This window comes from Panthera pardus, unplaced genomic scaffold (genome assembly GCF_024362965.1).
Source record: "Panthera pardus isolate Hobbes unplaced genomic scaffold, ASM2436296v1 HiC_scaffold_6, whole genome shotgun sequence".
NCBI classification, from domain to species: domain Eukaryota; kingdom Metazoa; phylum Chordata; class Mammalia; order Carnivora; family Felidae; genus Panthera; species Panthera pardus.
The window spans coordinates 5,323,845-5,344,040 of NW_026526991.1; the positions used below are offsets into that span (position 1 = coordinate 5,323,845).

At 54.6% G+C, this 20,196-nt stretch overlaps 1 protein-coding gene across 2 annotated transcripts in view; it reads left to right on the forward strand.

Annotated features, from left to right (window-relative positions):
- Positions 1 to 20,196, forward strand: part of SAMM50 (SAMM50 sorting and assembly machinery component) — a 32,701-nt gene that overhangs the window by 9,616 nt on the left and 2,889 nt on the right. The window contains exons 5-14 of one of the 2 annotated variants that reach the window (XM_019447143.2): positions 1,732 to 1,838; positions 2,691 to 2,821; positions 3,062 to 3,149; positions 4,379 to 4,507; positions 4,935 to 5,006; positions 5,713 to 5,799; positions 8,331 to 8,401; positions 10,640 to 10,707; positions 15,243 to 15,389; positions 16,070 to 16,211. In XM_019447143.2, the coding sequence (XP_019302688.1) occupies positions 1,732 to 1,838; positions 2,691 to 2,821; positions 3,062 to 3,149; positions 4,379 to 4,507; positions 4,935 to 5,006; positions 5,713 to 5,799; positions 8,331 to 8,401; positions 10,640 to 10,707; positions 15,243 to 15,389; positions 16,070 to 16,211 (1,042 nt within the window). The remainder of the gene's footprint in view (positions 1 to 1,731; positions 1,839 to 2,690; positions 2,822 to 3,061; positions 3,150 to 4,378; positions 4,508 to 4,934; positions 5,007 to 5,712; positions 5,800 to 8,330; positions 8,402 to 10,639; positions 10,708 to 15,242; positions 15,390 to 16,069; positions 16,212 to 20,196) is intronic. The other variant, XM_053894826.1, reaches the window with a different exon arrangement.

Sequence of the window (20,196 nt, forward strand, 5' to 3'; positions counted from 1 at the left end):
GGCCGTCCCAGGGGAGTAACTGGGATGATGGTGGTGAGTTTCATGTCAGGCTGAGGGAAGACCGGTGAACTTTGAAGATACTGTCGTCTGAACCTGTAGATGGTGCAGGCCTTCTGAGAAGGATCGCGAGGAAGGGGGCCAGGCTTCATTCGAGGTAGCCCGGCCCAGCAGGTGTCCGAATGGGCTCTTGGCAGACAGGTTCCACCTACACGTGTGCTTTCAACAGGAGGGCGCCAGGAATCAAGATCTCACTTTTTTCGTTTTTGCTCATTTGCTCGTTTGCCGTTTGACATTGTGCGAGGCTGTCAACCTAGTCAACGTTTCTTCTTTGACCGATGAGCGCCTGCTTCGGGCAGGCCCTGTGCTGGGTACCAGGGTGAGTCCAGCACCAGACCTTCCAGTCCGGTGGAGCAGGGCCGGGGCGGCCAGCTCCTCTGTGCCCTCGGGGAGAGCCCCGGGCGAGGCTCTGCCCTCCGAGCGGGCCCGGGACTAGTGTCGTTGCAGGAAACGTGTTTCCAGATAAGGAAACCAGGGCTCAGAGAGGCTCAAGTTGCCCCAGTGACCCAAGTGGCCCTTGCTGCTACTCCAGAGTGCTCTCCTCCTGGCAGGTCTTGTTGGCAGCTTGTAGCCTTTGCGTTCTCCTGCCTGTGGTAAACGTGACGTGCATGTGGTCCATGGGGGCGTTTCCGTCGGGTTCTCCGCCCCGGCTGCCCGCTAGAATTACCCGGGAAGTTGTGAAAAAGAACGGTTAGGGCAGTGAACTGTTCCGCGTGGTTCTGTGGCGGGGGTGCTCGACATCAACCATCTGTCAGACCCTCTAGGATGTACAGCACCGAGAAGGGACCATGCAGATCTCCCTGTATTTCCTCCTGATGTCTCGCTATTGATGTGTGACCTGTGACAGACGTCCCACACCGATGCAAGATGATCGCAGACAGAAGTGTGTCGGGGTGGGGGTGGCTCTATGGGGACTCTCTATACTTTCTGCCTGATTTTTCTATAAACCTAATGCCTCTCGCAACAGTGAAGTCTATTGATTTAAAGAAAAAAAAAATGGTGCCAAGGCTGCACCCTGGCCTGTGTCTGAGGATCCAGGAGCCAGTGTTTAGGCAGCTCGCCACATGTGGCCGCTGCCCAGCCAGGGTGGCAGGGTGGGTCCTGCCCTTCTGTGAGCGGCCCCCAGGCCTTGCAGAGCTCGGCCCTGCTCCCTGGCACCCCGGGGCACATGGCGGGCACCGAGGCAGCTGCAGACTCTAATCACCCCGCAGGCACCGCACCCCTGGCTCCGCAGGAGGACGAGGACAGTTGCCTCTTAATTTGTGCTGAACTGCTTGGTCGTCCTTCAGGGTTGCCGCAGTCCCTCTGGTCACAGGAATTCTGCATTTAATGTCAGTTGCACTGAGGCCCCATGTGTTTTCAAGAACCCCTAGCAAATGCCCTAGCAAATGACATGTGCTGAGATAAATCATGCTGCTTGTAGTTCCCTCCTTGTAGCAAAGTCTGACTGTTTTTGGTCTCTTCTGCCACAGGAGCCAGACACAGCTTTTCAGGTGTAGGAGCACATTGTGATTTTTGTGTCGGAGTGTTCTCAAACTTAAAGATAGAGGGTGTGTTTTCCAAAGATCGTAAAGCACACTGACTTCAGAAGGCTCTGTCTCCTTGTTAGCAGTGGGACCTAATGAAACCACGGGTTCTAGCTGTCCTACTGACCAGTATTTCTCGTACGCTTAGGTGATGACGCCCTTCCAAACGGGTTGGACGTTACCTTTGAAGTAACCGAACTGCGGAGACTGACGGGCAGTTACAACACCATGGTTGGGAACAACGAAGGCAGTATGGTATGATGTACTTCCTTGCGGTGGAACTTTCACTTAGGAGCTTTGAAAGTGTGCCGGTTCTCAAGACTGAGGGTGGGTTTAAGACTCTGTCACACACCGCCGTCTCTGCGGGCTAATGCGTGGATTCTCAGCGATCTTCCTAGAATTGATCATAGTATGTTGTAGTCTTTAATTTAATTATGCTTCCAGTTAGTTAACGTGCCGTGCTACCTTAGCGTGGGCACTCGAGGTAGCGATTCAGCAGCCCCACTCACCGGACCCCCGGTGCTCCTCACCTGCTTCACCCATCCCGACCGGAGTTACGTTATAGATTGTTTGACGACGATAGTAACGTCAGTGGTTCATTAGGGACGATTTGGGGGGTGTTTGTGTTAAGTTTTCTAGTTCAAATTCTCCTGATTCCCCGGCTTTGCAGTTAGCAAGTGGGGCCTGTCTGTCGTCATCAGGCGTATGTGGGGAGCACATGCACTCAGCATGTTTGTTTTTTCTTTTTTAACGTTTATTTCTGAAGGAGAGACAGAACTTGAGCGGGGGAGGGGCAGAGAGAGAGACACACACACAGAATCGGAAGCAGGCTCCAGGCTCCGAGCCATTAGCACAGAGCCCGATGCAGGGCTCAAACCCACGAACCGCGAGATCATGGCCTGGGCTGAAGTCGGACGCTTCACCGACTGAGCCACCCAGGCGCCCCCAACAAAGGCGTGTTTTGATGAGTAAAAGCAATTCCAGATGAAAGGCAAGCCCTTCAGTCTGCATTTTTGTCCTGTGTTTAGGAGGGCCCCTTGGCAGAGTCCTTCTTAACAGCTGCCATTCCTCCCCTTTAAACCACTGCTGTCTTTCTGTTCCTCTTAGGTGCTTGGCCTCAAACTCCCTAATCTTCTAGGCCGTGCAGAAAAGGTGACTTTTCAGTTTTCCTACGGAACGAAAGAAACTTCGTATGGCCTGTCCTTCTTCAAACCACGCCCTGGAAACTTCGAAAGAAAGTAGGAAGCCAAATAGATCGTTGAGTACGGTGGCTTGGCTGGTTTAAGAGTTAAAGTAGAGGCCTTGGTTGCGAAAAGACACTTGACAGGATCGGCTGACGCTTCTGCCCTGTCACAGCGTGCCGTAGCTTTCCTCCTGAAGATGAACCCCAGAAGTGTATTTTTAAGTCTGTTGATTTAAACGTGTACAAGTTATAATCCCTGTTTCAGCTGTTAAAGCTCTGTCCCGTTGTCTCCTAGTTTCTCTGTAAACTTGTATAAAGTCACCGGCCAGTTCCCTTGGAGCTCACTGCGGGAGACGGACAGAGGGGTGTCGGCCGAGTACAGCGTGAGTAACCTCCCGCCCTTCCCTTTCGTGCACTTGCGTGGGGGACCAGGCGCCTGCGTGGCTGACTGCCAAAGTCAGCAAGTGGGGGCGGGCCGGGGGCGGGCCGGGGGCGGGCAGGCCTGGCAGCGGGCTGGCTCTCGCAGCGTGCGCGTCGCGGCCGGGGTCACCCTCTGTCCTTGGCCCTCTGCTGTCGGCTGCTTTCCCGGCCGGGCGCCTTGCCACGGGCCACGCTTGGACTGCCGGGGGTCAGAGAGTGGCCCGGCTCCGTCGTGGCGGCCGCGCTCCTGGCTTCCCGTGGGGCCGTGTGCTCATCCTCCCGTGGATGTGCTGAGGCCGACAGCTTCTGAGAGGCGGAAGGTCGCTTCAGGCTCCCGAGGGCCTCCCTCACTGGTTCGCCCTGAAGTGTGCTTCCAGCAGGATGTGGCGAAGTGCAGCCAATGGCATTCCTGCCGTTGGACCACTTTCTGGCTTCCTGACGACCCTGCCCTCTTTGCCTTCCTTTTTACACTCGTGCCGCCTCCTCCCCTCCTGCTCGGGCTTCGGTTAGCGAGGAAAGACGGCACACGGTGCCGAGTAAAAGCAGTTCTCCAGGGGCGGCCTTCAGACCGGCAGCATGGCCTCGCCCGTGAGCTGCTTAGAAATGCAAGTTCCCGGGCCCGCCGGCCTGCCGAAGCAGCATCTTGGGGCGTCTCCCCGCCTGCTCCCTGGCGGTTCTGGTCTGAGAGCCCCTGCTGGAGCCCTGCCGTCACCCCCGGGGCTTGAGCGCTGCCGTGCCGCTCGGCCCTTGTCGGCACGGGGGACGCTGGCCACTCGGGCTCCTCAGCCTCGCAGACAGACCAGGGTCGGGGAAGCCCCCGGCACGGAGGCGGACCGGCGGCCGCTGGCTCAGGACGCGACGTGAGCATTTGTAGCTCCGTTTTTTGATTCTCTGTGTGGCCACCTGCCCTGTGTGACAGGAGTAGCCCTCAGACACCTTCCCGCCCTGTGCAGGGTGGGGAAGGGCCCCCCCCAACCCCGGCTGACGCTGCCCTCTCCGGAGGCCACCGGCAGTGTGCCAGGGACCGCAGGCTTTCTCCCCATCCTTCTCCCGTGCCCCCGCTTTATCCCCTCCCGCTGCCCTTCCTGCCCACCGTTCAAAATAACGCATCTTAGGTATTTAACTGGTTGGCCGTGTGACGACGCCTCCTCCTGAGGCCCCACTGGGGACGACTCCCCGTGTGTGCTTACAGTTTCCCATTTGGAAGACCAGCCACACGGTCAAGTGGGACGGCGTGTGGCGGGAGCTGGGCTGCCTCTCGAGGGCGGCGTCCTTCGCCGTGCGGAAGGAAAGCGGGCACTCGCTGAAGTCCTCTCTTTCGGTAAGGGCTCCCCCGTCCCACTGCAATTTGCAGGCGTTGGGAGGGTAGTGTCCACGACACCGGGGACCGAGGAGGGCCGTGGGTTGGGCGGCTGGTGGCACCGCCCCTGTTACTATGGGCACCGTCAGTGGTGCCAGCAGAGGTGTGCCTGAGAGCCGGTCCTGGGGTGTAGCCGGAAGCTGGCGGAGGTCACTCAGGTCAGGGTCAAGCTCCTTGAGAGGTCTGCCCCACCCTGCGGGCCCCCCCAGCTGTGAAATAGGGACGAGGTGCTGCTTTCCCAGAGGGATTTTCTGACGACGAAGTGACGTGATAGGGCGAGGGGTGCGGCCGGGAGCCCAGTCTGAGGTTGGTGCTCAGGAAGCGCTCCTTGTCGCCCGACGCGCCCACTCACAGCGAAATGCCCGATGCGCACGCGCGTCTCTTCCAGCACGCGATGGTCATCGACTCCCGGAATTCCTCCATCATGCCCAGGAGAGGTGCTTTGCTGAAAGTTAACCAGGTACCCTTCCTTCGCAGCGTGTGACCTGCTGGTCGGTGACCCGGGAGGGGAGAGAGCCCCACATGGGAGGCACATTCTGTATACGGCGCGCCTTCCTTTAATTATGGAGATTGTTCTAGAACGGCTGGAGGGGGTGTCGGCTCTGTACCCGTTCCCCGTAGTGCCGTGTCCTGCGTCCACAGACGGAGCGGGGGTGGGGTTCTGGCCTCGGGGCTGGGGTCACTTCCTAGGCCGGGAGGAGGGTTGTGAGTGGGCCGAATGAGTCCCTTGGCACTGGTTAGACACCTCAAGGCAGAGAGTGTGGATGCCGGCCGGGTGGCACCCTGGTTGTCCGCCTGGCCTTCGGGATGAGAGGACCAGCGAGAAATCAGATTTTTTCTGGGACGGGCCGAATTGTACACGATGGGCGAGTTCTGTTTTCCAAACGCTGGTTGGGCGAAACGAGCCGGGCTGCCGGTCTTTCTCGCTCACGTACGGGAGTCACTGTGCAGCTGTTCGCTAAGTTTGAGGCCTCTCCGTTTCTGACAGTCCCCCGGTACCTTCTAGAACAACTAGAATCGAGCTTCTAGGAGACAGACAGAAGCGATCTCTTGCCTGTTTAAAAATACAAAACAACAAAATTAAAGAGCCCTCGCGGTGACGTGGTGTCGAAGCCTGGGCCTAAGTCTGCCTGCTCCATTTTGACCTGTGAATTCTTCTCCCACAGGAACTGGCCGGCTACACCGGAGGGGACGTGAGCTTCATCAAAGAAGATTTCGAGCTTCAGTTGAATAAACAGCTCATATTCGACTCAGTGAGTGTCCAGCCGGAACGGCCACCTGCATTTTTGTCCCCTGTTGTCAGGAGCTCAGGTCCGAGGTAGTGAAGGCGTGACCCAGACCACAAGCGCAGAACATTCGTGCTTGACCTTTTCAACCTAGTCAGGGTTGAGGAAACTCTGGGGAGAAGCGATCCTTTTTCTCTTTATAAGGAACCCGTCAGCCATTTTATGTGGGACCCAGGAGAGCAGCTTCCCCGTTTGTCAGCTCGGGGCCGTCGTGGGAACGTGTATGGAGGACAGAGGAATGTGCCTCCTTTCCCTCCTAAGGTCACTTCCATAGAAATTCTGAGTCTTCACCTTATTTTGCTGAGTCTGCAGGGCTCTGGGCACTTCCAGAAGTTTCTTTTCTAGATCTTTAATCCAGTTTGGTCTGGTTTCTCCTGACTTGCTCAGGAATGGGGAGTAAGTGACCGGATTCTGACTGAGGCACAGGAGCCCCTGACGTGTTCTCCCGTCCTCCCAGAGCCCCGGGGACTGGGGACAGCTCTCTGTGCCCTGCCCCCCCTTCCCCCGACCTGTGCCCTTTGCTACCGTAAAACTCGGGGAGCCAGCGTGAATGAAATGATACACCGGTCTGTGTCTGAAGTCCCTTATCACTGCTCCCGGCCAGGCCTGGGCTCATCACTCCTTGAATTTCCTTCCTGCCTTTCTCCTGCTGCTGCTGGTCCGGTGGCCTCGCTGTTGTCCGGTTCAGTGAGCTGCTCCAGGTCCCCTCCCCGGGCCTCGCCACAGCCCGTGACCTCATCATCACTGGGTGCCGTCGTTTCAGTGGTCTCCCTCCATTTCCTCTTGGTGGAGTCCTGTCGTGGCCTGTCACACTCCCCCTGGGTTCTCGGCGAGAGGTCCTACGCAGCCACGGTCCCTGGGGCGTCTCGTCCCGCCTGGGGCTGCAGCTCCGTCCTTGTGCTGTGCTCCCAGAGCTGGGCACGGTCCTCCCTCCCGCCCCCGGCATCATGTGCTGCCAGGCCTTTTGACTGTGTTCCTCCTCGCAGACGCTTCAAATTCGGCGCGTCTGAAACCAGCTCTTCCCTCCCTCCCAAATCTACCTGACCCGGGCTCCCGAGTCCGCTGGCTCACACACCTGTCCGCCCAGCTGCCCTTGACTGCCCTTGACTGCCCTGACCGCTCAGAGCCCTCGCCCTGAAGGCCCCCAGGCGCCAGGTCCCGCCTCTTCGGGCCGCTCAGTGTCACTCAAATCCCATGCCGCTCTTTCCCGCCATGGCAGGGATGTCCTTTTCTGGGCAATGTCTGCTCCCCCTCCTCCGCACCGCAGACGTGCTGGTCTTTCTGAAATGCAAGCCGTGGGGTACCGCTGTCCTGCGTGAAGGGGGTGCTGTTGACGGGGCACGCAGTCTGTGGTCCCATCTCTGTCCCCTTCTCCCCGTACTTTGGCTCTGCTAAACTTACGTCCCGTCTCCCAGAAGGACGAGGATCTTTCACGTCCAGGCACTCGTACTTTGTCTTCTGCTGGGGTCCCTTCTCTCTGCTGTTGGCTGGCCTCTCGTCCCAGCCTTGTTAACGGTTTGGCACAGGCTCACTTCCTGTAGGCCTCCTCTGACCCCCGGGCCAGGTCGAGGCTCCTGCTCGGTGCTCACAGCTCCTGTGCTTGTCTCTAGGTGTCACTCATCACCACCCCTCACCCACCACATCTGTATCGGCTGCCCAGTGCCGTCTGGGCACCAGAAGTACCTCAGGAAGTAGAACGTGGCTCCTGCCCCCTCACGTTCTAGTGAAGGGAGACCCACAAGCAGGTCCGTGTGTGTGTACAATTTAGCAGGCGGCGAGCGTCCTGAGGAATGAGACGACAGAGTAAAGAGAAAGCGGCCCCAAGTGGGTGCTGTCTTCTGTAAGATAGTCCGGGAAGGTATCCTGGGTGAGGCAGCAGAACCCAGGGCAGAGCGGGGAGCCAGCCGCAGGCTGTCTGGGCACGAGCTGGGTGGGGCCTGTTCCAGGATGAGCCAGGGTCTGCCACACAGGGGGAGGAGGAGGGAGAGCGCAGGGAGGACAGAGGTTGGACCAGGTGGCAGAGGGCTTTGGGCACCGCCGTGAAGGTGACACTGGTTTCCTCCAGGAGGGAGGCCCAGTTTGGTGTCACCGTCAGGGTGAATGGGCGCCCGTAGGAAGCGGGGAGCGCTGCTGGGGTCTCGAAGGGCCCGCTAGAGATCAGGACACATGGAAAGGCGCCGTCCCCTGGCCGCGTGGGGCGTGTCTCCCACCTCGCTCAGCCTCGCCCCTCCTGGAATCAAAGCCCTGGAAGCCATGCCCTGCTGGGGCTTTGGGCTTGGGGTTTGCTTGTGTTCCTGTGTCTTCTTTGAAATTGGAAGTGGCAGGTTTTCGGAGTATCCACAAAAGACTGTCACCAAGCCAGATGTTCCCGGCGTGTAGCCCCCAGCGCAGAGCTCTGCACCTGCTCGTGGCCAGATCTTGGTGTGGTTTCCAGCCCAGGGGGCTCGTCGGCAGGAAGGGGCGCGGAAGAAAACGGCTGTGTGTCTGTGTTTCTGCAGGTGTTTTCCGCATCTCTCTGGGGTGGGATGTTGGTGCCCATTGGCGATAAGCCCTCAAGTATTGCCGACAGGTAAGCAGTAATGAGCGAGTGGGTATCTTGCACATGCTTGCCTTTGGCTCTTTTTGGTTGGTTTCTTAGAAGTGCTTTTAGAGAACCTTAACCATTTGGGAGAGGGAATATTTTAAATTTTATTTCAGTTTTTATGTTTAAGCTAACTTCAAAATATCCAACATACCTCATGCTGAATATGTTTTGCTTTTTTGATGGGGAGGGAGTTAACTCACTTCATAGTATTAAAAATCTTATATTCCCTTCTGAGCATGAGAGAATATAGTTCACGCGCGTTGCAGAAACGTAAAAATAGACATTTAAGGAAGTAAAAAAAAAATCCTGCTCGGTGATCAACAGAGTTAACATTTGGAATTATTTCCTTCCAGTCTGTTATTTGTGGACGTGTGCTTGTGTGTGTGTGTGTGTGTGTGTGTGTGTGTGTGTGTGTGCGCGTGTGTGCATTCACGTGCACATTATGTTGTCAACATACTATAATTTGCATACGCTTTTGTGGTCTCTCTGCTTTTAATTGTTTTGCATTTTGTTTTAAAGATTTTATTTATTTATTTATTTATTTGTTTAATGTTTACCTTTGAGAGAGATGGAGAGACAGAGCATGAATGGGGGGAGGGCAGAGAGAGAGTGAGACCCAGAATCTGAAGCAGGCTCCAGGCTCCGAGCTGCCAGCACCTGGTTCCAACCCATGAACCATGAGATCATGACCTGAGCCGAAGTCGGACACTTAGCCGACTGAGCCATGCAGGTGCCCCTTAAAGATTTTAGTTTTGGGGCCCCTGGGTAGCCCAGTCGGTTGGGCGGCCCACTTCGGCTCAGGTCATGATCTCATGGTCTGTGGGTTCCAGCCCCACATCGAGCTCCATGCTGACAGCTCAGAGCCTGGAGCCTGCTTCCGATTCTGTGTTTCCCTCTCTCTTCTCCTACCCGCCCCCCCCCCCCCCCACCTTGTGTTTTTTCTACCAAAAATAAGCAAACGTTAAAAAAAAAAAAAAAAAAAAAAAGACTTTCATTTTAAGTAATGCCTACACCCAACATGGGGCTCGAATTTACAACCCCAAGATCAAAAATCGCATACTCCACTGACTGAGCCAAAACAGGTGCCCCTGTGTTCTCCCTGCTTTTTAAAAAGTTTTAAAGAAATTGTGGAGTAAACCATTCACCAAGTCATGAGAAATTGTTCGGAAGCTACATTTTAATGTTTCATTGTTTGCATCTAAGGAACCCTGTGAAGAATATGATTTTTTGTTTTATTTTTGAACAAAATGAAGTTTTGTTTTATTTTTGTTTTATTATTTTTTTAAAAGTGTACTTATATTTGAGAGAGAGAGAGAGAGAGAGCAGGCAGGGGAGGGGCAGAGAGCTAGAGAGACACAGAATCCTAAGCAGGCTCCGGACTCTGAGCTGTCAGCACAGAGCCCGACACGGGGCTCGAACCTACGAACTATGAGATCATGACCTGAGCCGAAGTCGGACAGTTAACCAACTGCACCCCCTAGGTGCCCCGAGAGTAACAATAATTCTATTTTGGTCTGTTTTCTTTTAGTATTATTTTTTGCTTTCCGTAAGTTGGGATTGTACTATTGTGTAATTTTTGTCTTGCCTTTTTAAAAGTTAATGTCACACTGAGCACATAGGAGGTGGTTTTGAAACAGAGCTGTGACGTAATGAATTCTTATAGACAGTAGATAATTCCTTTATAACGGACAGTCCACACTGTCCCTCGTCTCTATAGAGAGGTCTTCATTTGTGCCTCCTATCTCACTTATATCCCCCAGAAGTTTGAGGTGTTTGTTTAGATTTTTATGAAATGCCCCAGTACTCCTGTGCGTCTTCCCAGTCCTTCAAAGTTTTGCCAGGTGACAGTGTCACTGATAATCCAGTAGGAGACGTGAGCCTCACTCGAGTGACTCGAGTGTTTTCTGCATTTCATTGTAGCTTGTAGGTTTTCCCCTGGTGACTTTCTTGTGCCATCTGCCATTCTTTTTTTTTTTTTTTTAATTTTTTATTTTAACATTTATTTATTTTTGAGACAGAGAGAGACAGGGCATGAGCGGGGGAGGGTCAGAGAGAGAGGGAGACACAGAATCCGAAACAGGCTCCGGGCTCTGAGCTGTCACCCCAGAGCCCGACGCGGGGCTCGAACTCACGGACCGTGAGATCGTGACCTGAGCCGAGGTCGGATGCTTAACCGACTGAGCCACCCAGGCGCCCCTCGTGACATCTGCCATTCTGCTCTAGGTTTTACCTCGGAGGACCGACCAGTGTGCGTGGGTTCAGCATGCACAGCGTGGGGCCACAGAGCGAAGGTCAGTGTCTGCTCACGGTACCGCCGCGCCGAAATTAGGGTCACGTTGCATTTTTGAAAGCGTGCGCGCCAGACCCTTGAACAAAGCGGGCCCCCCCCCCCCCCCCCCCCCGCAGGTGATCTGAGCATAATTTTGGACTTCCCGAAGATTCCACGACGAATGGCCTACCGGAGGCCTCACTGGTAACAGTCAGTCGTCACTTACTCTGCGGGTCGTGTGTCTCACGTACTCTATCCTCACGCTAAAGGAAGCTGCAGAAAAGAGAGGGTTGTGAAGGAAATCGTGAGGAGGAGGAAACACTTTTACAAAACTGTACTTAGCGAACATTTGTGTGTAAGTGCACTTGCACGGCTCGCAGCGTGTCGTTCAGGGGTCAGCTCTGTTCCGGTTCCCACAGCATCACACGCTCCCGTTTCCCCACGGCGCAATTCACACCTGACACGGCGTGTATCCCACGGCAGGCGCGGGCAGGTAATTGTTGAGGGAACTGCGGAAAAATGAGAAAATCTAAGGAAAAAAACGCTCCGCGCCGACCCGTGGTCCCGCTCCCCAGCGATGATACGCGTGAGCGTCCGTCGTCTGAACAAGCACCCCTTCGCGCCGGTGTTCTGGTCCGTCCGCCCGCTGCGTTCCAACCTGCTCCCCCCACCGCCCTCAGGAACGCGTACGAGGAAGAGTTTTACGGGAACGAGTACTGCGTCGTTTTTAATAACCTTCGTCTTTTTTTTGTTCGTCTTACTAAACGTACCGTAACTTTTCTAAATGAGTAGATTTTGTCTTTGGGAGCAGTTCGAGGTTCACAGAAAAGTTGGGCAGAAGGTACAGAGAGTTTCCACGTCCGTCCCCTAGCGTCCTCGATGACCGGCGTCTCGCGTTAGTTTTCAAGTCATCTCCGCGTCCAGCGTGGGGCTCGAACTCACAACCCCGAGGTCAAGTTGCCGTCGTAAGGCAGCACTGACGCATTCTCACTAAATCTCCCGTCCGCATTCGGGCTCCCGCTGTGTGCTGTGGCGTCCCGTGGGTTCTGGCACGCAGCCACCGTTACGGCGCCCTCTAGAGTTCCACCCTCCCCCGCCCCATGCCTGACGACCCCCGAGCCGCCTCCTGTCTCCACGGTTCGGCCTTTTCCAGAGGCTCGCGTAGTTGGAATCCTACAGTACGCGCCCCTTTCACACCGGCCTCCCCGAGGTTCCTCCGGGTCTCTTACGGCGCGTTTGCTCATGTCCTTCTGCTGCTGAGCGGCGGTCCTTGCGTGTCTGCGCCGTCTCCGTTCGCGGGCAGGTTTTGTCTGGACATAAAACCACAGCCTTCGACTGACCTGGGGAAATAGCAGTTCGAGCGGTTGCTGGGTCAGAGGGGAACAGTGTGTTGCCTTCGTACGAGATTGCCAGACCGTCTTCCGAGAAGGCGGCACGGCGTTTGCACGCCCGCGAGCGGTGGGTCGGGGAGACAAAACTCTGGTCGGTTTTCACGGCCGCGCATCTCATCCCGTTGCCATACTCTCATCTTCCCAGACCACGTCCCAGGCGTTGGACATTCAGGTCGTCTTTTTTCCGCACGATTAGGAAACAGTGTATCCGTGAATAAGCTGAGTCTCTGTGCTCCTAAGTTTTACTCTATGATGTGAAGGTGTAGGTGTGGAATTGCTAGGTCAAGGATTTTGAATGTTTTAAAGCTTTGCTTTGCTCTCTGGAAAGCCCGTTTCAGCCACACTTGTGCCGCAGGGTGTGAGAATTCCTGTTTTCTAGAACCCTCTCCGACATCGACACTCTATCCGAGGTATTTCCGCACGTTACTAAAAACTTGAAAAACATCCTTTAAACGGACGTGTGCTATTCCGTTACAAAGTATTGGGCCCTGATTTTCTGAACTGTTCTTTTAGTATCTTTGTTGTCTCCGTTCTATAGTGTGACAAATAATGGCTGCCCTGTGCCTACATTTTTGGACAGGGTATACGTTTCTTGTCACTTGCTTCTAGAGTAGTTTATTAGTGTGTCATTTTTTTTAAAAAGAAGCAACATATCAGGGGTAGTGTTATCCTTTTCATTACAAGGAAGTATTATATAGTGACTCTATGGAAGTTTAGGAGTTTATCATGTGCCTGAAAATTAAAACACAATGACAGTCCACATGGTTCCCAATCAGCTAGACCATTGGGAAGAGTCTACGGGCAGGAACGTAAATTGTATAACTTTTAGTGAAAGTAGTTTGCTATTTCATCGTCCGTATCAAGAGCCTAAAATGTGCGAGGACTGTTAATAACAACTCCAGACTGAGAACTGGAAACCAAATGCCCGTCGACCCTAGAGTGGGCGAGCAATAGCGGTATCTTCACCCCGTGGACTACGACCCAGCGAGGAGGCTGAGTGAGCAAGAGCCCCTGGCCGAATACGCAGGGATGAGCCTCAGAAATGTGCAAAGTCAACAACAGCAAAGCCAGGCCCAGGGGAGGCGTCAGATGGGATTCCGTCCACGTAAGGTTTAGAGACAGGCTGCAGCGATCTGTGCCTCGGACAGCAGGGGAGTGGTCGGCAAGGAGAGCGGAGCCTTCTGAGGGCTGCACACGCCTGTTTCCCAGTCTGGGTGTGTCCCCCGTGGGGAAACTGACCGAGCTGTGTGCTCAGGACGTGCGTACTTGGCTGTGTGCATACTATACTGCGAGACAAGGGTTTAAATGTGCGCGCAGGGGGCTCCACGGGTTAGTGTCCACCTGCGTCCAGAAATTAGACACCAATATGGCAGTAGACGGGAACAGGTGAGTGTGGTACACAAGTGATTATTCAGGCATTGAAATCACGTTTCCAACTATTAAACCAGCTTTTTAAAAGCAGGACTAAACTATACGTGTATGTATGTGATGACTCACATTTCATTTTCTGAAGGATTCCTCACACTTCACTGGGTGAAAGACACCAGCATGTTAGCTGATTGAGTGTTTTAATAGTAGAGATGAAAAGACGGGGCCACCTGGGTGGCTCAGTCGGTTGAGCGTCCGACTTTGGCTCAGGTCGTGACCTTGCGGTTTGTGAGTCCGAGCCCCGCGTCTGGCTCACTGCTGTCGGCTTGCCAGTCAGTGCAGAGTCCGCTTCTATCCTCTGTCCCCCCCTCTCTGCCCCTCCCCTGCTTACGTTCTCTCAAAAATAAATAAGCATTAGAAAAAAGAAATGAAAAGATACTTCCCCTTGTCTCTACTTCCCTAGACTTACCAGATTTTCTGCAATGAGTGTATTACTTTTATGACCCGAATAAAATAGGTTGTTTAAAAGGTGGGCAGTTACTGGGAACTGGCGAACAGACACAGCTGACCTCCTGTCACTGGTCATTTTTGTTCCCTCTGGAAGGTCGGTACTAGAACAGGGACTGAGGAGACGGCTGGTCTTTGGATGAACAAGCAGGTTGTTCCTTGAGGTTAGTCTTAGAGACGGCCCAGTTTTCTTTTTCGTGATTCCGTCATTTTGTGTTAAAGAGTACTGAGCAAGACGCTCTACAAATAGTGTCTTGCAACAAAGTATAAATGTTCAGGGTTATTTTTGTTTTCTTGTTGCTTTAACATCATAGTCATTTATAGTTAAAAAGGACTGGATGGGAGCATTTTTTAGAAATAATACATTTATATCTCAGTGGATAGCCTTCAATTTTGGCAAAAGTAACCTCGGTCAAAAAGAAGCGAGCAAACTGTGGGTGGCTACGAACCGTCGGCCATGGGCCCCTGCCCTGCGCATGTGGAGCTGGGCCTGCTGCTTCCCCGCACAGCAGGCACTGGGCGTGCTGGGCCTTCTGATGACGAGCACGGACGGCCGTTTCCCGACACCGCAGAGCCCCGTCCTGCGTGCTGGCCCGTGTTGTGCTCTTGAACCTGTGGCAGAGGAATCCACTTTCTTTGCCGGGTGGCCGCGATCCGGTAACCTAGCAGCCGCGGGAAAGGCGATTTCCGTGAGCTCTCTCGCCTCACCCCAAGTACTCTACAGATAGGATACATTTCTCGTGTCGTCCTTTTCTAAACGACACTAGCATCGTTCTTCCACTCTAAGCTTATAAAATAAACCAGGTGAGAAAGAAATGCACCAGGTGAGGCCAGCATGGAGCCCCTGGATGGCTCAGTGAGTTGAGCGTCCCGACTCCTGATTTCGGCCCGGGGCGTGGTCTCACGGTTTGTGGGATCAAGCCCCGAGTCAGGCTCTGCACCGACAGGTGCCGGCAGGGAGGCTGCTTGGGATTCCCGCTCTCCCTCCCTCTCTGCCCCTCCCCTGCTCTCGAGTGCACTCACTCTCTCAAAGTAAAGAAATAAACTTTAAAAAGAGAAAAATAAAAGAAACAAAGTGAGGTGGCCAGCACGGGGACTTGGCGAGCTTGCGCAGTGTGTGGCCTGCACACCCACACACCCACATATATACACACACACACACACACGCACACACACACACACACACACACACACACACCCCCACACACCCCTCGCTCGTACAGCTTGCGGGGCTTCAATGTGATTCTGCACGCGTGAGCCTTTGTTTTCTCTGCACCTGTTCCTTGACTAGGAGACTACCTGGGCGGAGAAGCGTACTGGGCCGGCGGCCTGCACCTGTACACCCCCTTGCCTTTCCGGCCAGGCCAGGGCGGCTTCGGAGAACTCTTCCGAACACACTTCTTCCTCAACGCAGGGAATCTCTGCAATCTCAACTACGGTAAGGCCTGGGGGGCTCGCAGACCACCGCGGCACCGTGGCCTTTGTGTTTAAAGCACGGCGCGCGTGGCCTCCGTGTTAGATTTCGTAGTCTTTACGTTTAGAGACGGCCTCGCCTTACAAAAACTCCTGACGACGCCTGACGTGGTGCTCAGAATAAAATTGGTGAATGGAACACGGGTGAAAAATCGTCATCAGAGGCTGTCCTGCAAAAATCTGCTTACACATTCACTCAGCAGACATTTCTGGAGCACCTGCTCTGTGCTGGTCATTACGGCCACAGAGCTGAGCTGGGTTTGCTTCCTCCTCACGGGGCTCGGGGCGGAGGAGACTGAGGGCCAACGCATCCGGTCAGGGGGCTGTGAAGGGGTGTCTGGAGAGCTGCCTGGAAGACCAGGCCCTCAGATGGAGGCGTGGAACAGGAGGTGTGCTGGTGGTCGGGGGCTGGGGAAATGCCCTTTCAGGCCAAGGGGACAGTATGTGCTGGGCCCGGAGAATTGCTGCCGGGGCAGTGAGAGGAAGTATGCTCCCCAGCCCTCTCTTGATTTCAGTCCTAGACCCACTTTCATGTGTTCTCCTTGAATAGCTAGGCCACATGGCAGGGAAGAGAGCCAGGGCCTGTCTGAGGACAGCTCACGTGAGGTCACATCCTCTTTCCTCTTTCCTCTTTCCTCTTTCCAGGGGAGGGCCCCAAGGCTCACATTCGTAAGCTGGCTGAGTGCATCCGCTGGTCCTACGGTGCCGGGATCGTCCTCAGGCTCGGCAACATCGCCCGGCTGGAACTTAATTATTGTGTCCCCATGGGCGTGCAGAAGGGGGACAGGTAAGTGCTCAGAGTTCTTCCCGGCGGTTACGTTGTTGTACCGGCTAGTAATCTTGTTTTGGTTTGCACCTGGTTAATCATTTTGTCCGTGGCCTTTAAGAGTCAAGATTTTTAGTAGAAAATTGCTGAATAGCTAGCAAAACAATGAAAATAGGGGTGCCTGGGGGCTCAGTCGGTTGGGCGTCTGACTTCGGCTCAGGTCATGATCTCGCGGTCTGTGAGTTCGAGCCCCGTGTTGGGCCCTGTGCTGACAGTTCGGAGCCTGGAGCCTGTTTCAGATTCTGTGTCTCTTTCTCTCTCTCTCTCTGCTGTCCCCTGCTCATGCTCGCTCTCTCTCTCTCTCTTTCTCTGTCTCTCAAAAATAAATAAACTTTAAAAAACTTAAAAAAAAATGAAAAAATATTTTTCTCCATGGTGTTTTCCTCCATCCAGTCTGGAGGAAAAATGTGACGTGTTCCCATCCCCCTTCTCACCCTGTTTGCACGCACTGTTGCCAAATAATGAGGGCTCCTCCGTGGGTCCGGGTCTGGCTGGAGGAGTTGATGAGGCATTATTGATCCTGCTTGTTAAAATGGAATGAGGTGTTTCTGGTGCGTGACTTTGCAGGCCAGGAACTCAGCACTGGAGCGGACAAGGCTTTGCTCCTGGCCACGGGGGACTCGTGCTCCAGAGCCTTCTCTTGGGAGCAGAGGAACCCGCCGTCTTGGCCTTTCTCCACCAGCCCCCTTACCAAGCGAGAGCTGTTCAGTATCACGTGGTTGCCTGTGGCCTGAGGTCATTTACGGTTACACGGCTCGATTCCATTTCTTGGTTTATATGGTATCCACCATACACGTTCTAAGAAGTCCAGAAGTATTGTCCTGGTCTGCATTGCATCAGGCTGCTTCGACAGAATGTCACAGACGGTAGGGCTTAAACAGCAGACACTTACGTCTTGCGCTTCTGGAGGCTGGGAAGCCCGAGAGCAGGGTACTGGCCGCTTCCGTTCCCGGTGAGAGCCCTCTTCCTGGCCAGTAGACAGAGAGAGCACACCAGCCCTGTGAGGCCTCTTCTTACACAGACACTAATCCCACTATGGGGACCCCTCCTTCATCACCTCATCTAAACCCAGTTACCCCCCAAAGACCTTCCCTCCAGATCATCTCATGGTTAGGGCTTTAACATAGCAATTTGGGGGGGACGTAAACATTCTGCCCGTAACGGTGTTTATACTGTCTCTCGTCATTTTCATGTTTATACTTCAGTACCGTAGGCTGTATTTTTCTCTTCTCTGTGTTCTTTCCGCACTTACGTGGCCACCGAGTGGTGGTGCTATCTGAGTCATAGCCCGAGTCTCCAGCGTGACGTTGGAGTTTGTCCTGACGTAAGGAAACACTACTGGCTTTCCTCCCACTGTCTTCTACTTCGACGTGGTCGGTGGTGGTGCTTTTTAAAGGGTCGCCGCGTCGCCAGGTTTTGAGAAAGGACTCCTTCTCAGGGCGCCTGGGCAGCTCAGCTGGTTCGAGCGTCCCGAGTTGTGACCTCAGCTCAGGTCTCAATCTTGTGGTTCGTGAGATCGAGCCCCGCATCGGGCTCTGTGCTGACAGTACAGAGCCTGCTTGGGATTCTCTCCTCTCCCTCTGTCTCTGCCACTCCCCCTTTCACATGCGCGTGCATGTGCTCTCAAAATAAATTAAAAAAAAAAAAAACATAAAAAAAGAAAGCACTAGCTGTTAGGTGCAGTTCAGGACCTGTTGTCCGGGTCCCGTACAGTTATCTGCTCCTCAGGCTCTAACAGGGAGGCTGATTCTGGCTGCAGGGCCGCCCTGGCTCCCAGTGACGTTAGCGCCCTTCCTCCCGGTGCCCCCCGCAGACAGCAGCCGCCCAGATGACTCACCTCCACCCCGTGTTTGTGCGGGAGCCCCGCTGCCCAGGCTCGGTGGTTCTGTGGCTGTGTGACCCAGGGTGAGGGACTTAGCCTCTCTGGTCTCAGTTTTCCTGCCCAGAGAATGGGCGCTGGTGACCTTGCCCGGATGAATGAATGTGCGGGAGGCACTTGCAGCAGTGCTCAGCGTGCTGTGAGTAAATGCTGCTTATCGCTCACGTTGGGCCTCGTGGACTCGCTGTGGCCCTTTGCACGCAGGAAGCAAAGCGTGTTCCCTTCAGAGACATCTTCCCTCCACCTACGCACTGGCCGCCCCCTGGCCGTGTCTGAGGTGCTGTCGATGGGATTTGCTTTCCCGATTTCAGAGATGATGAAATGTGAAAACGGGAATTTTTCTCCTAGAGCAAGGTTTTCACATTCGGTAACTTTCTAGCAGCTTCCATACCTTTACAGTCTCGGGTAAATGAGCCTAGTCTTACAGGCTGCTTTCTGCAAAGCCTTCTTCCCGCCACAGGTGCGAATGTGGGTCTCCCTGGCTTAACCACCAGGTGCTAACTGGGAGCACCAGCCGTGCAGGTGTCGAGGCCACGCCAACACCAGGATGAGGTCGGATGTGGGTGCTAAGGCCCCCTGAGCCCGCGCTTCTCGAAGTGTCATGTGCCTCCGTCTGGGGTGGCCCTGGCACTGCATCCCTGACGCGCTGTCTTGGTGTGGCCGTTGCTTGCGGACCGGCCGCGCCGAGGGAGACCCGCTCTGTGTCTTCCGAGAGCCACGAGAACGTTTGCGGAGGGAAGGCGATCATTCGTATTTATTGAACGCTTACCTTGCACGAGATGCCGCGCGAAGCCCCTGTCTTGTTATAGAAGCCTCTCGACAGCTCTGTGCGGAGGAGGGTGTTAGCCCTGCTGACACGTGAGGACGGCCAGCCTCGGCGGGGCCGGCAGTGGGTCCGCGGCAGAAGCGGGGGCCAGAACTTGTGTCTTTTCCTCTGCACCGAGACCACGTGAGCACGGACCGCCCCCCACCCCCCCAGTCCTCTGAGAGACCAGATGTGGTCTCATCCCCACACTGGCTTTTCTGCACCTCGAGTATTTTTTTTTTTTATGTTTATTTATTTTTGAGAGAGAGCACGAGAGAGCGCAAGCAGGGGAGGGGCAGAGAGAGAGGGAGACAGGATCCAAAGCAGGCTCCAGCCTCTGGCCTGTCAGCACAGAGCCCAACGCCGGGCTCGAACCCACGAACCGTGAGATGATGACCTGAACCGAAGTTGGACGCGTAGCCGACTGAACCACCCAGGCGCCCCTCTGCACCTCGTGTACTAACCATGGAAAGAGAAAAATCACCTCTTCCTCACTCGTCTTCTTGGAAGATCTTCTTATTCAAACTCAAATTTTGTAGTTTCTCATTTCAGACATTATATAGCTTGTTTCCATGACACTCAGTGTGTATTAATTGTGCTAATGTTAGTGCGAATTATGTCAGTGCACACGTTCTAACTGCTTTGTATTAGAAAGAAGTGCACGTGGGCTTTCGGCTGTAGCTACACCATCTGTGTCACCAAGTGACCATCGGCCGCCCAGAACTGACTGCTCCTCTCTCGGCCAGTTTTGAGATGGCAGGAGATGTGTGGCCTCTTGGCGGGCCCTGCCTTGTCTCACCCCGGCCTCCTCGTGACTTGGGACCAGTGCCTGGGGCTGTGGGGCCTCCTGTCCTTCAGCTCAGCCCTCCCGCTGCCATTCAAGGCCACTGGATGTCGCTGTGCTCCCAGGATCCGTAACCCGGCTCCGGAGCCGCCCCCAGGCTTTCCTCCACTCACAGAATCTTCACAGAGAATGCTTCCGCTCACCTTTCAGCTTTGCCTCTCTCTGAGTCGGAAAATCTGTTTCAGATACAAATCTCAAGTGTGGTTTCTTCTGGGAGGAAGAGGCATGCTGTGCATATGGTATTTAAAGACCCAAACATAAGGAAAACGCCCTCCGCCCGGCTCTGCTCTGTGGCCCCCGATCGTGGCGGTCGCAGCAGGTGCTGCAGTGTCCCCTACGCAGGCTCAGCCTGGCACCTGGGGTCGTGGGACCCGCTTTTACCCCACGTGTGGCTTTGTTGTGACGTTTTATCCAGCTG